At 45.5% G+C, this 13,847-nt stretch overlaps 1 protein-coding gene across 1 annotated transcript; it reads right to left on the bottom strand.

Moving 5' to 3' along the window:
* Positions 1–4,534: 4,534 nt before the first annotated feature.
* LOC129847568 (inositol hexakisphosphate kinase 2-like) lies at positions 4,535–10,735 on the bottom strand. Its single transcript, XM_055915317.1, has 3 exons — positions 10,285–10,735; positions 6,694–6,925; positions 4,535–6,545 (listed from the first exon to the last, which is right to left on the bottom strand). The coding sequence occupies exons 1-3, from the start codon at positions 10,499–10,501 to the stop codon at positions 5,612–5,614; spliced, it is 1,383 nt and encodes a 460-aa protein (XP_055771292.1). The 5' UTR covers positions 10,502–10,735; the 3' UTR covers positions 4,535–5,611.
* Between the last annotated feature and the right edge of the window lie 3,112 nt (positions 10,736–13,847).

Here is a 13,847-nt window from a genome sequence, read left to right as displayed (position 1 = left end):
CCTGACATTTAATCCTAGTAAAAATTCCCTGTCTTAGGTCAGTTAGGATCACCACTGTAACAATTCCAGTGGTGGAAACAAGAGTCAGGTGCAGAGAGCAGGAATCTCTTTCAAAAAGTGGAATTTTATTTCCTTAACGTAATCACCTACAAACCGGTGACGCCACACTAAACACTGGGCGCGTAAAGAGAAATGTCCAAGGTCAATTGAATAACAAAATCCACAAAATCCACACCACAAACACAAAACAGAAAAACAAGCCCACACAAAAGGGAGCGGGCAAACTGGGTTTAAATAACCCCTAATCTAAACACACAACAGGTGAAACAAATTAGACAAACTAAAAGGAAAACAGAAAAGGGGATCGGTGGCAGCTAGTAGACCGGAGACGACGACCGCCGAGCGCCGCCCGAACGGGAAGAGGCACCATCCTCGGCGGGACTCGTAACAACCACTTTATTTTAACAATGTGAAATGTCAGAATAATAGTAGAGAGAATGATTTATTTCAGCTTTTATTTCTTTCATCACATTCCCAGTGGGTCTGTCACACCCTGGCCTTTGTTATATTGATTTTCTTTATTAGTTTAGTTAGGTCAGGGTGTGATATGGGGGTTGTTTGTGTGTTTTGTCTAGTTTAGGGTGTGTGTATTGTTTAGGGGGTTTTGAAGATGTATGGGGTTGTGTTCAGTGTAGGTGTTTAGGAAAGTCTATGGTTGCCTGGTTTGGTTCTCAATCAGAGACAGCTGTTTATTGTGGTCTCTGATTGGGAGCCATATTTAAGACAGCCATAGGCTTTAGGTGTTTGTGGGTAATTGTCTATGTTCTATGTTGCATGTGTGCACTTAGTTTGTTTTAGCTTCACGTTTGTTTTTTGTTCGTTTAGTAAGTGTTTGTTTTTTCTTCATTAAAAGAAGATGTCTTTTTTCCACGCTGCGCCTTGGTCCACTCATTCGTCTCATAACGATCGTGACAGGGTCAGAAGTTTACATACACTTAATTAGTATTTGGTAGCGTTGCCTTTAAATTGTTTAACTTGGGTCAAACGTTTTGGGGAGCCTTCCACAACCTTCCCACAATAAATTGGGTGAATTTTGGCCCATTCCTCCTGACAGAGCTGGTGTAAGTAACTGAGTCAGGTTTGTAGGCCTCTTTGCTTGCACACACTTTTTCAGTTCTGCCCACAAATTCTCTATAGGATTGAGGTCAGGGCTTTGTGATGGCCACTCCAATACTTTGACTTTGTTGTCCTCAAACCATTTTGCCACAACTTTGGAAGTATGCTTGGGGTCATTGTCCATTTGGAAGACCCATTTGCGACCAAGCTTTAGGGAGACTTAGCTACGTTGGCTAAAGAACATGTATATGAAATGCAGTGGGAAAAGCATGAGGGTTGTATGAGATTACATATTCAAAGATAGCCTACTTTTCTATAGCCTACTCAAGGGAGAGAAACATAGCTAGACTGTTTTATTATTAAACTCAATGCTGCTATTGTTTTTAATTTTGTAAAGCAGCATATGTTTTTAACCAGGCAAATGGTAGCTAACTAGAAAGCTGGTGGTGAGATAGTTAGGGGAAGCAAGAGTCATGTGCATAAGCGGAGTTGGAGCCAGAGTTCAGCCTGTCTGCTGATCTGCCCACACTGATCGATTGCTCCACCGCAGCTTACCAGCTGATGTAGGCTGTGTTTGCCTGGTGTGACCCGTCCTTCCCACTGCTGAACACATTTTTTCTCTTCTCATTTTAGTCAACTGAAATAAATAATCATGTTTTAGTTATAGTTTTTTTCTGGGTCTATTTTGCCTTAAAAATAGATGTTTGATGAATATTTTTTTGTTAACAAAATTAACCCTCCATCACATCAGTCATTCATCAAAGCCAGAGCTCATGTGACGAACAGGGATTGAAGATTTATTGACTATGTTTAGATTTGTGCAAAACAGATTATCATTCCTCATGCTGTTGTATATGAATATTTATCATACTTTTTAATCCCTCCCCGTCCATCTCTATTTCCTCCCTCTCCAAATGTTCCCTTGATGAAACACAATGTCCTCAGATCACAGTTGCAGAGCTTTGGATAAAAGCGCCTGCTAAATAACATATAATATTATTATATTATCAAATGCACCCACACACACAGTCACCCACACAGTCACCCACACTTATACACACATACCCCTCCACCCCCAAACATAGTACAAAAGTACACACCAAATCCCAGTCAGTAAGAGAAAGAAAGCCACAGAGAGTTTCTGAAGAGGCTTATGAAAGGGCCTACAATTACAGAGCACCATAACGAGTAGCTTGGAACAAGGATTTGCAAAAGGACTGCATGAGGAACAGAAGCAGAACAGTGAAGGGCTTCAAACTGCAAGCCTGGGCGAATGATAAGAGATTAACTATGGTCAAGTTCAGTTTTATTATCGACCTTGATAACGATAACGAATTACACAATTTTCCTAGAAAAACTAGAGGCAGGGTATATGCACAAGAGTGTGAAATTGACCACAGATGAAATAACTGATCCCTGCCTTTCTTATGATGATAAATCCGTTCATAGCTGATGTTGGTGTTGGTCCAGTGTCTGGTAGGGGAATGAGTTGTCAGTTTTCCACTTGGTAATGAAGATGAATTAATGACATTTCCAGTAATTAAAGGATTTCCTTGTCGATGCATTGACTCGGCAGTTCTAGTTGACGTCAGTTATTGGGCCTACAGCAAGATGGATTCCTATTGAAACTGTCCTTGAACGCAATGCGACTTTAGTACTCTAAGTTGTGACGTAAGAGGCAGGGCTAACAATTTGGAAATCTGCTGTACAATTATGGATGTGTTTATGATTCCTTTTGTAGCTTCCCCCTTACGATCCTTGACTTTGAGTCTTACTGTAAGCAGAGTGCAAGGCTTGGGACAGTACACCGTAGAGGCCCTAGTATCAGTGTATCATGGGTGAATGAATGGATGGAACACACACAGTGTCTGTGTATGTGGGTCGTCTGACTGCAGGCCCTGATTGAGTGAGCGACTCAACTCATACCGGGTGGGACCGGATCATGGTGGACATAGGGGTTGGCAGGAGTCTGCGTGACTTTTCCCCAGGCGCCATGTGCCCTTCATGGGGCATAATCAAGCCGCCCTCCACAGCCTAGGCCTCCATCAGCCCAGTAAACATCAAGCCCACAAGTCAGATTCCACAGACGTCATTGGCCTATCTAAACCTCAGCATTCTCTCTCTCAACCTCCATGTGTCACATTAATTAGATCTTCAACATGGACCTCGATCTGCTCCTTGATGATGGATCAAATCTACTGTCTCTCTCAGCCTCCATCATTCAACTTCACTACATCCACTTTCTCTCCCTCTAAAGACATCTGGATAAGAGCGTCTGCTAAATGACAAAAATGTAATGTAAAATGAGCCCATCAGTCTATAATAATCCAAGTACAAATCATATCCAGTGTCTCTAAACCAACACTCCACTTTAACAACCCATCACTGCTCAGTTTACAGCTCCACTACTGATAAAGGCCTCTAAGCCTCTTTATATATCCTGTTACTTCGCCCCTCCAACTATCTCACACATGCTTCTATAAGCAGCAGGTGAGCCATGCCTGTAGTGTGAAGCAGCATTCCTCACATACTTTCCACATTATCAAGCTGTGGTATTACAGTTCAGCATTTTCCAGCATTTTCCAATCCTGGTAAGCCGATTTGGATGTGGAACAAAGCTTCTGCTGCCACTCGGAAACAACGGCTTCCCATACGAGGGTCAGAGGGTACATGTAAACCCATAAGGTTACTTAGGGAGATTGCCATGGCAACAACTTGCATCAGCCAACATCACACCACTCCCTGGTTCTACCAGCCTACTGCTTTACACAATGTTTTCCTCTCTTGTAGTTTTCCTGGATTGCGGAGAATAATCTGAGGGAGCCCTAATGCGAGGATCATAAACGTGCTACAACAGGCGTGGCAGTCACAGACATCTCAGCCGGACTGAAAACAAAGAAAAACACCTTAACTGCATAATAGGATAAACTCTCAAATAGTGTGACGCATGTAATGGAAAGTGTCCTTATTTTACCTTTGTGCACTCATAGACCCCAAGACTAGTCCATTGACAGGCAAAGGGACATTCTCTAAATTAGATCATCAAAACTCGATTTAGTTAATTGTTTTAATTGAATTGTGAACTGCCATTGCCCTTGGCTGTGAAAGAGGTGTAACTGGGTGGACAGGGTGAAGGAGTGACATCAGATGCAGTCCTCTTCATTCTCTCCATGAACCACACCTGTGTAGAAGAAGTGACTCATTTTCCCACAGGATGGCTTATTTAAACTGACTTCCTTCCTGCAAGTGTGGTGTGCCATGGTGACACAAGAGTATTTCACTGGTCAATTTAACAGCCCTGTCATTTCTATATACTGTCTTTCCTCTCACAACCCCCCCCCCCCCCTTTTTTTACAACACCCCGTGCCCCTCCCATCCCTTTCCTAGAAGTATTATGCGCTCAATGACAGAAAAGTGCTTTTCCACAAAGAAATGTCTTTATTTTACTTCCAACATACAACATACTGTTGACACACAGGTATACAAGAGAGGTATCTTGCAAAAAAACTATATTCACTAATGTCATCAGAACAGAACATTTAGAACAGTAATATGGAATGTAGTAATTATTTTCTCCATTTTGTTTCTCATTTTTTTGTTTTGTTTATTTTTAAGAAATATTTCAAATAAATAAAGATTCTATATACACTTTCTCTATATAGTATTTATTGTCCTAATCAATATATTCTCTTCTTCAGTCACCATTTCAGGAATGACAAACAAAGAAAGTTACAAAGTAATGATGTTATCCCCTTACTACCTCCTACTTTAAATGTCTATGATTTAGGGACTAAACAGTACGGGGGGGGGGTATGGTGGAAATACGAAATGTCAGCCATAGGAGAGCGAGGAGATCACTCATTACAAAGCTGCCAGCCCCGTTCAGTCTGTACAGAAGCAACCCCCACTCATGTGTGCTGTGCTGTTGGGGGAACATCCGTCCAAACTCCATCCACAAACACCTCATGTCACCTTACAGTTTAATAAGCACCAAGTCTGACTCCCAGGACTACACTTAAGCCTTACGTCTCTCTCTCAGAGAGACCATACAGTAAAGAAAACAGTCTGTAACAGAGGAGCAGAGAGGTGGAAACGAGAGGAAAGGAGGACAGGACGATACAGGAGTCCCTGAGCCTGTTAATAGACCAGAGTCTCAGACACAATCTCTCCCACCACATAGAATAGAAAGAAAGGAAGAAAGAGAGAAAGAAAGAACAGTCAAAGAGACAAGGTGCAAACGAGTGCACAAGTGGTCCTGTCCCGTGTTGGTTCAGGGGGAGGGTGGGGAGTGCAGAACCGACTCCAGGGTGGCCTCTCCCCCGGGCCAGAAGCTCCCTGGTTGTCCCCTACAGTAGGTGGGGGGTCAGACCCCCGGCCGTGTGGTGGCCATTAGGACCAGGCCATTGGCGGAGGAGGGTAAAGCAGGGCTACAGCTACAGCTCAGTGCTGTTATTCCCAGGTTAGGTTTGAGTTTCCCAGAGTGGAGGCTCAGTCTTTAGTCGGCGCTGTGCTCCTCCAGCTGGGAGATGATGGTGATGAGGTTTTGCAGGCCGAATATGTAGCCGCTGTCCTGACCCTCATGCACAACACTGTCCTCCCCATAATGGCGACACGTCGTATGAGCAAAGTCTATCATCCTCACATCCACTGCCGGGCTGCTGGCCTCCCCTGCTGCACCACGGGACGAGCGACCGACGCTACCGTTACTGCTACTGCTACCGTTACTGCTCCCGCCAGCACTGCCGCCAGCTGCCGAGCCACGGGTGAACCCAAACGCCCCCTCTTCCTCTTCCTCATCTGAGGGCTCGTCCTCATCACCCTCCTCTCCTCCGCGGTGGCGGGGTCGAGTGGGGGCGCGAGGGCGGGGGGGCTCCCCATCATAGATGATGAGGAGGGAGGAGGAGTAGAAGCGGTAGGACTCGCAGGACTCCAGGGTTTCCTGCATCTCCTGGAGCTTCCGCAGCACCGGGGAGAGCAGCTCGTGCCTCAGACGCTGCCCATCGTGGAAGAACTGGAAAAGGGCCTCTTTGAAGCCCGGCAGGCTCAGCTTCCTCCCGTGGTACTTGTTCATGAACATCAGCTGGCCTGAGTCTGACTGGTACACCTGCATGCCACAAAGCCGGACACCGATGGAGGCGGAAGTGCTCTGTTGACATTTGCGGATCTGGTTGGCCTTCTTCTCCTCTGACGCGTCGTCACCATGCTGCCGCGTGCCCATCTTCAGGTCCAGCACGCACGGCACCGCGTGACGCCACGTCAGGTTCTCCAACAGGATGAATTTGTATTGGTTGCGGTGTTTGGAGTTCTCCTTCATCCTCTGGAGGTGCTGCTGGTGGCATTTCAGACTCCAGGGGTTGTGTTTGATCTGCTTCCGATCTAGGCTGTAGCGGAGTACCTCAGCCTGCTGCTGCACCTCCGCACCGTTATAACTACACACAGAGAGAGGAAAGAGAGGTTAGATATCTGCCAATCACCATACAGTACATATTTGCTGTATAGAATCTATGAATCTATGTTGGTGTTTGAATATATTTGTATATACAGTATGTGTACCGATGTAACTGTGTATGTGCTCACCTTTTGCTCTTGTTCTCTTTAGTGCTCTGTCTGGCCCGGTCTTTGCTGTAGTTGTCATTATCCAGCAGTAGGGACGATGATTTCTTGTTGCCCCACTTGATCATCTTATTCTTAGGCTCGCAGTCAGCTGAGGGGTCCTTGTTTTCCATGTTCTCTGGTTCATTGTGGAGGGGGTAAGCGATGAGACACAGGTTGCCCTCTTCATCTTCCTCAAAGCTGACTGACACCACACCTGAGAGAGGGAGAGATGGAGGGAAGCGGGAAAGAGAACGATAGGAAGGCGGTTAGTACCCGGCATTGGATTTTTAATTTTATAATGCTATGCTGAAGCCAAAACCTCACAGTAACTGGTTAGTCATAGGCAGTTCTTACCAACTGGGTCATGCTTCCAGCCAAACACACTCTGTAAAGAGAAAGACAAACACAAACAAACACAGGTTTTCCTGTTGAGGGAGCAAAGAGAGAGCGGGTAAGGGGGCAAGGTGGCAGAAGAGAGAGCGGGTAGGGGGGGCAAGGAGGCAGCAGAGAAAGAGTGGGTAGGGAGGCAAGGAGGCAGCAGAGAGAGAGAGAGGGTATGGGGTCAAGTAGGCAGCAGAGAGAGAGCGGGTAGGGGGTCAAGGAGGCAGCAGAGAGAGAGAGCGGGTATGGGGTCAAGGAGGCAGCAGAGAGAGAGAGCGGGTATGGGGTCAAGGAGGCAGCAGAGAGAGAGAGCGGGTATGGGGTCAAGGAGGCAGCAGAGAGAGAGAGAGGGTATGGGGTCAAGGAGGCAGCAGAGAGAGAGAGAGAGAGAGAGAGAGAGAGAGAGAGAGAGCGGGTATGGGGTCAAGGAGGCAGCAGAGAGAGAGAGCGGGTATGGGGTCAAGGAGGCAGCAGAGAGAGAGCGGGTAGGGGGCAAGGAGGCAGCAGAGAGAGAGAGTGGGTATGGGGTCAAGTAGGCAGCAGAGAAAGAGCGGGTAGGGGGGCAAGGAGGCAGCAGAGAGAGAGAGCGGGTATGGGGTCAAGGAGGCAGCAGAGAGAGAGCGGGTAGGGGGCAAGGAGGCAGCAGAGAGAGAGAGCGGGTATGGGGTCAAGGAGGCAGCAGAGAGAGAGAGAGGGTATGGGGGCAAGGAGGCAGCAGAGAAATAGCGTGTAGGGGGGCAAGGAGGCAGCAGAGAGAGAGCGGTTAGGGGGGCAAGGAGGCAGCAGAGAGAGAGCGGGTAGGGGGGCAAGGAGGCAGCATCAACAATAATGTATGTGTTTCCAAGTACTTTAAATGTGTACGTGAGAATGAACCCAAGAAACAAAGAGATACACAAACACCACAGGAGGCTCGAATGTATGACACTCAGTCCAACCTTTATTGAGAAACTACCAAACCCACCCAGAACCACACATTAACTGATACACATAGTGTTACAATGTTTCAAGGCAACCCAAAAGAAATAACAGCAAAGATACACTGTATAAACTCAAAAACAACCACGACAACAACACACCTGAATTATATTTCATAAAGATACAACAGTTCCATCAAGTCGGGCATTTTGCGTGCACTGCCTCTCTGTTTTAAGAGTCCATTCAGGTCTGACTTGCCTTTTTATACAGCATTTCAAGGCAATAATCCAAACACACTAACAAATTAAAAAGGGAAGGGATGGATGGAGTGGTGGGGAGGAGGGTGGTGGGCTGGACAGGGTGGTGGGTCTCCGGAACACTTTCATAGAAAATTGTACACACTGTTACTTATTCCTGGGATCATTTATGATGCGTTCCCAAACATGAACACACCCCTACCCTACTCTACCTAATAAACCCCTATAGAAGGGCCTGTGTATTGCAACCCTCTCTGCAGGCTGGGGGAAAGTGGCAGTGGGTGTTAAGACAGGAAGAGCATACATCACAGCTGCAGGGGCTGACAGATAAATTAGAGAGAGTGAGGGATTGGGAGATGGAGAGAGATAGGGAGGAGGATGGATATTCAGCATCCCATTGAATATAAACATGATAATAAGACTGAAAACAAAAGCAAATCCCAGCCTTTCTGAAATACAAACAAAAACATCCCTGGTTTACACTGGAGGAAAGGTTCTTTGCAGCATCAAGACAGATCCTTCATTAGGGCCTATGTGTATGAGGTGATAACGGGTGTGTTGGCCAGTGACATGGAGGACAATGGGACCCAGGGCTTATCTCTCCTCTGCAGCTCCCGCCGTGAGTGTGTCATGCACAGTGATGTCACTACCCTGCAGCAGTTAACTCTCTACTGGCCAGGCCTGTTTCAACTGTCAGAGCTGCACTGTCAGTGGGGCATGTGAGGATGAGGGTTTACGTGCCTGCGACTCATGTGCTTTTTGAGTATGCGAGTGTGTGAACGTGACTGTATATGGGCCAACATACGTTTGTAAGAGTGTGAGAGTGTGTGTAAAAGTGTTTTGAGCAGAAGTGAGTGTGTTTGTTATGGAATATTCTCAGTGTCACCAGACGTCTGTGCTCTTCTTTCTACAGCTTCATCTCCCATCCAAATAACACTGTTTTTTTTTTATAGTTCCACGACGCATTGCTGCGGAGTCAGATACCACGCTAGTGCCTCAACTCAGTCACATAACCAGGGTAGGAGTGACGTAATAGAAAGTGTGTGTGAGATGTGCGTGTGTAGGCCGATCTGTGAGTGCAAGTGTCAGGAGGCACCGGTATGTAGCATCATGGTCAACGAAAAACAACACAGAGTGAGATATTCCACCCAAGGTGTGTGAGAGTGTTTGTGTGTGTATTCGTTAACCGTACATTTCTTTATTGAACCTTTTTTTAACTATCCATGACAGGCTGATGTCCAGTCAGACACCGCTATCTCTCCCACTCAGCATTCCGTCTTTGATGATCAGCCCCATTATTATTGAGTATGCTGGGAACTGGATCCTTCCTCCAGAAACTTTAGCCCTCTTCGGAGATGCGGGCAGGCGCAGGGCTACTGGGCTTTTATCCCTACTCTCAGGAGAGGGCCTGGGGCCGACTATGGTCTGAACAGACAAGATAGTGATACTGTTGGTCCTCTGTGATATTTCAAAGGTGATAGAATCCAATGGAACAGAATATAATATAAAACACATTAAATCCCGTTTGTGTGACTGACACCCAACCAAGGACACCTTTGCGTGTTTGTGAGGGAGGGTTGTCTCTGTCTAATGCAGAATGCCCGGGTCACACCTGTCCATCAGGAGATTAAGATCCTGTCATACACACCCCCACCACCATTACATAACCTGACACTGCAGAGCCCTGATGTATCATGCAGTCACATACTGTCTGTCCCCAGCCCCCCACTTAAGCCCCACCATGAAACGAATCCCTTTGTGCTGCTGTGGTACTGCCATCTCCAGTGACCTTCTGTAATCCTAAATGCAGCTAATGTTACAAAACACTCCAGCTGACCATATCAGTGGAGAGAGATGAAGAGAGAGATGAAGAGGTGGAGGTAGAGAAAGAGAGAGAGAAGATGGGAGATGGGGAGAGAAATACGGGGCAGTAGCAGTGGCGCACACAGCATAATGGATGTTATTCAGATGATAGTAGCGTTATATTGTAGGTTAAGGTTGGATCAGGGAATAAGCTTACCTCTGTACTGGGGGGTGAACTTCCTCATTTCAGGGGGCAGGCTCTTGTAGAACTGGTGTTCTCGGGGGATGAGGGGCTTGCAGATGGTCTGGTCGCCGAAACGCAGCACGCAAGAGTGGCCCCCCACCTGATGCACAAAGGGCTCAAGCATCACCCCTTTCCCGGGATAGGGGAGCGTCCCGTCTGCCTGCATAAGGGCTTCTAGAGCAGGACTCATCCTCACTCCGCATCGGACAGCTAAACTGGAGGGGCCCACGATGAGGCTGCTTGGGCTGCCTATCTTCTGGCTGTACCGCTCTTTTTCGCTGGGGGGCGTTAGTGGACACCTGCTAGGACAGCAGAGACCACAGCAGGAAAAAGAAAGGGTGCAGCAGGAAGGAGAAGAGAAAAAACGTTTAGTTCCCCGTGCTATCCTGGTCCCGAAAGCAGAGTAGTATAGTCCAGGTTTGGGTTAAGGGAATCTCCCTGTGTACGTAGTGCTAGTAAATCGTTATTTTCGACAGGTCTGGGGCTGTAGGTTGTGTGTGAGAGCGAGTGTAGGTTGTTCCTGACTCTGTCTGTCGCCGATACTGAACTGGGGTCTGTACTGAGCTCAGAGCAAGAAAAATATAAAAACAGGTCGGCCCCGCCTCATACCCGCTTCAGCCTATCAGAGCTCAGCAGCTGTTGTTGGGTGGGAACTAAGCACTGAGATCATGAACAAGCAAACAAAGGAAGGAGAGCACTGCAGAGAGAGAGAGAGAGAGAGAGAGAGAGAGACATAGAGAGAGAGAGAGAGAGACACAGAGAGAGAAATGAATGACCATAGAAAACAGACAGGCAGATACAAAAACACATCAAATACATAGGCCGATACGTTAATGTCTGTTGAATTGGTTACTGCTTCTGAAAAATTCTACTTAGCATTCCAATGCCACTGCAGAAGAGAATTTGAATCTGGAAGAGAGAGTCCCACGTGAAAAAATACTATAGTATTCACTGTAGTGTTTTTGCAGAATTTAATGTAGTATTTACTGTAGTGTTTTTGTTGACTGTAGTATTTACTGAAGGGGGAGTTTCTCATTGAGGAAACCTACTGGAAAAATACCAAAATATTTTATGTAGATATTAAGGACTTAGTTCTGAACGGTGGTGTAAAGTACTTATGTAAAAATACTTTGAAGTGCTATTTAAGTAGTTTTGGGGGGTATCTGTACTGGGGGTATCTGTATCTGACGAGCGTCAGAGCCGGTGTAGTACGACTCGATCTTAGTCCTGTATTGACGCTTTACCTGTTTGATGGTTCGTTGGAGGGCATAGCAGGGTTTCTTATAAGCTCTACCCTTTAGCTCAGTGCGGATGCTGCCTGTAATCCATGGCTTCTGGTTGGGGTATGTACGTACAGTCATTGTGGGGACGACGCCATCAATGCACATATAGATGAAGCCAATGACAGATGCGGTGTACTTCTCAATGCCGTTGGGGGGGGAAAAGAGAGAGAGAGAGACTTCCAGCTGTTGTTTACAAAAATACAGACCGCCACCCCCCATCGTATAACCGGCCAGTATGTTAATATTGTCGTCGTTCAGCCACGACTCCGTGAAGCATAAGATGTTACAGTTTTTAATGTCCCGTTGGTAGTTTAATCTTCCCAGTAACTCGTCCATTTTATTGTCCAAAGATTGCATGTTTGCTAGCAGAATTGAGGGAAGTGGGGGTTTATTAGATCGTCTCCGACTTCTCAGAAGGCAGCTCGCTCTCCGGCCTCTCTTTCTTCGCCTCCTCTTCACGTAGATCACTGGGGTTGGGGGCTGTTCCCGAGGGAGCCGTATATCCTACGCCTCGGGCTCGTCAAAGTCGTGAAAGAAGAAAAAGGATTCTGCTAGTCCGTGGTGAGTAATAGCAGTGCTGATATCTAGAAGTTATTTTCAGTCATAAGAGACAATAGCGGTAACATTATGTACAAAAGAGTAAAAAAATAAGTTACAAACAACGCAGATAAACAAACAAAAAAAACACAATCGGTTGGGGGCACGTAAAATGTCTGCCTTCTGCTCCGGGCACCATCAAAATGCTTTGTTTGTAAATTATGTCTGAGTGTTGGAGTATGCCCCTGGTTATCCACAAGTTAAAAAAATAATTACATTAAATGGTGCGGTCAGGTTTGCTTAATATGAGGAATTTGAAACGATGTAAACATTTATTTTTGATACTTATGTATATCGTAGTAATTACATTTATTTTTGATACTTAAATATATTTTAAATAAAATACCTTAAAACTTATACTCAAGAAGAATTTTACTGGATGACTTTTCCTTGAGTCATTTTCTATTAAGATATCATTACTTTACTCAAGTATGACAATTGGGTACTTTTCCACCCCTGTACTGAACAGCATTCAGCATTTCTGATCCTCTTTATCACCCATAGAGAACACAATATATTGTCTATACTTGGCATGTAGGTTTCTCACTTGTGGTGTTTCAAATTGGGACATGGGGGAGGGGAATGGGCAGGGTATATGCAAATTAAATACTGTAGTATTTATTATAGTTTAAAAATTGTATTTTTTTGCTGACATTTCTGTAGTATTTACCATAGTATTCTACAGTATACAAAAAAAATCTATACTAAGTACTACACAGAGGTACAGTGTGTAGTATAGTATTGTACAGTATACTACAGTTTACCACATAATTCTATAGTAAGTTGTAGTATTCTATAGTAAACTGTAGTTTTTTTATGTGGGGAGGAACACAGAGAGGGAAAGTGAAATAGATTTTCTAAGCAGTTTGCCATCCATTTAACCTGTTTTCCTTGTTATTCTTATCAGCTGATAAAGAGCAGAAAGAGATAGTTGTAGAGGGAAAGAGAAACTGGCAGAAGGAAGGAGACAGAAACTGATAGTGAAGAGAAGGGCTCTGCATGGTTGTCTTTCCTCAAATTGGGCTTGAAGAGTGCCAGTCTGAATATAAAACAACAAGAATGGTTCCCCATCTCACCAAAAACCATAGCAGAAAGACATTAGACAGAGCAAAACCCCCAGACAAACAGCCACAAATAGCAGGTGTTATGACGTTGCCCTGTGGGGTGAGGTTTATGACCCCCCATAAATACCTTTCCATCTTTCCTCCTTTTCTCTCCACTCTACAGAATGGACTCTTGGAAAGCCCTGTATTACTACAGAGAAAGTATGGTAACATCAAAAGGTTGGGGAATGGAACAATATTGCCCTTTCTCAACCAGTTGGAAGTATCCGTTGGTACGTAAAGAATATGATGTCAGATCAGTTGTTGTCTGGGACAATATATCTGATGACAGGACGACATACATTGTATCTTGGAAAATCTACACATTCTAGTTATTCACATGGAATTGTTGTGCAATTTAACTATTTGTGAGAAGATGAAATGTGATTTTAGCTTCTAAATGACAGAATTGTTTTCATAAGTAAACTTACGCTCATTCAGTGGCCAAGCCCAGGTGAACAGGTTGGAGAGGGATAAAACACACTCTTCCCTTCCCCAGTACAAAAGCCCCGGCGACCCAATTCACATTGGACTAAGCAAACCGCGGCGTGAG

This window comes from Salvelinus fontinalis, chromosome 3 (genome assembly GCF_029448725.1).
Source record: "Salvelinus fontinalis isolate EN_2023a chromosome 3, ASM2944872v1, whole genome shotgun sequence".
NCBI classification, from domain to species: domain Eukaryota; kingdom Metazoa; phylum Chordata; class Actinopteri; order Salmoniformes; family Salmonidae; genus Salvelinus; species Salvelinus fontinalis.
This window is presented reverse-complemented; position numbering and strand designations above follow the sequence as displayed.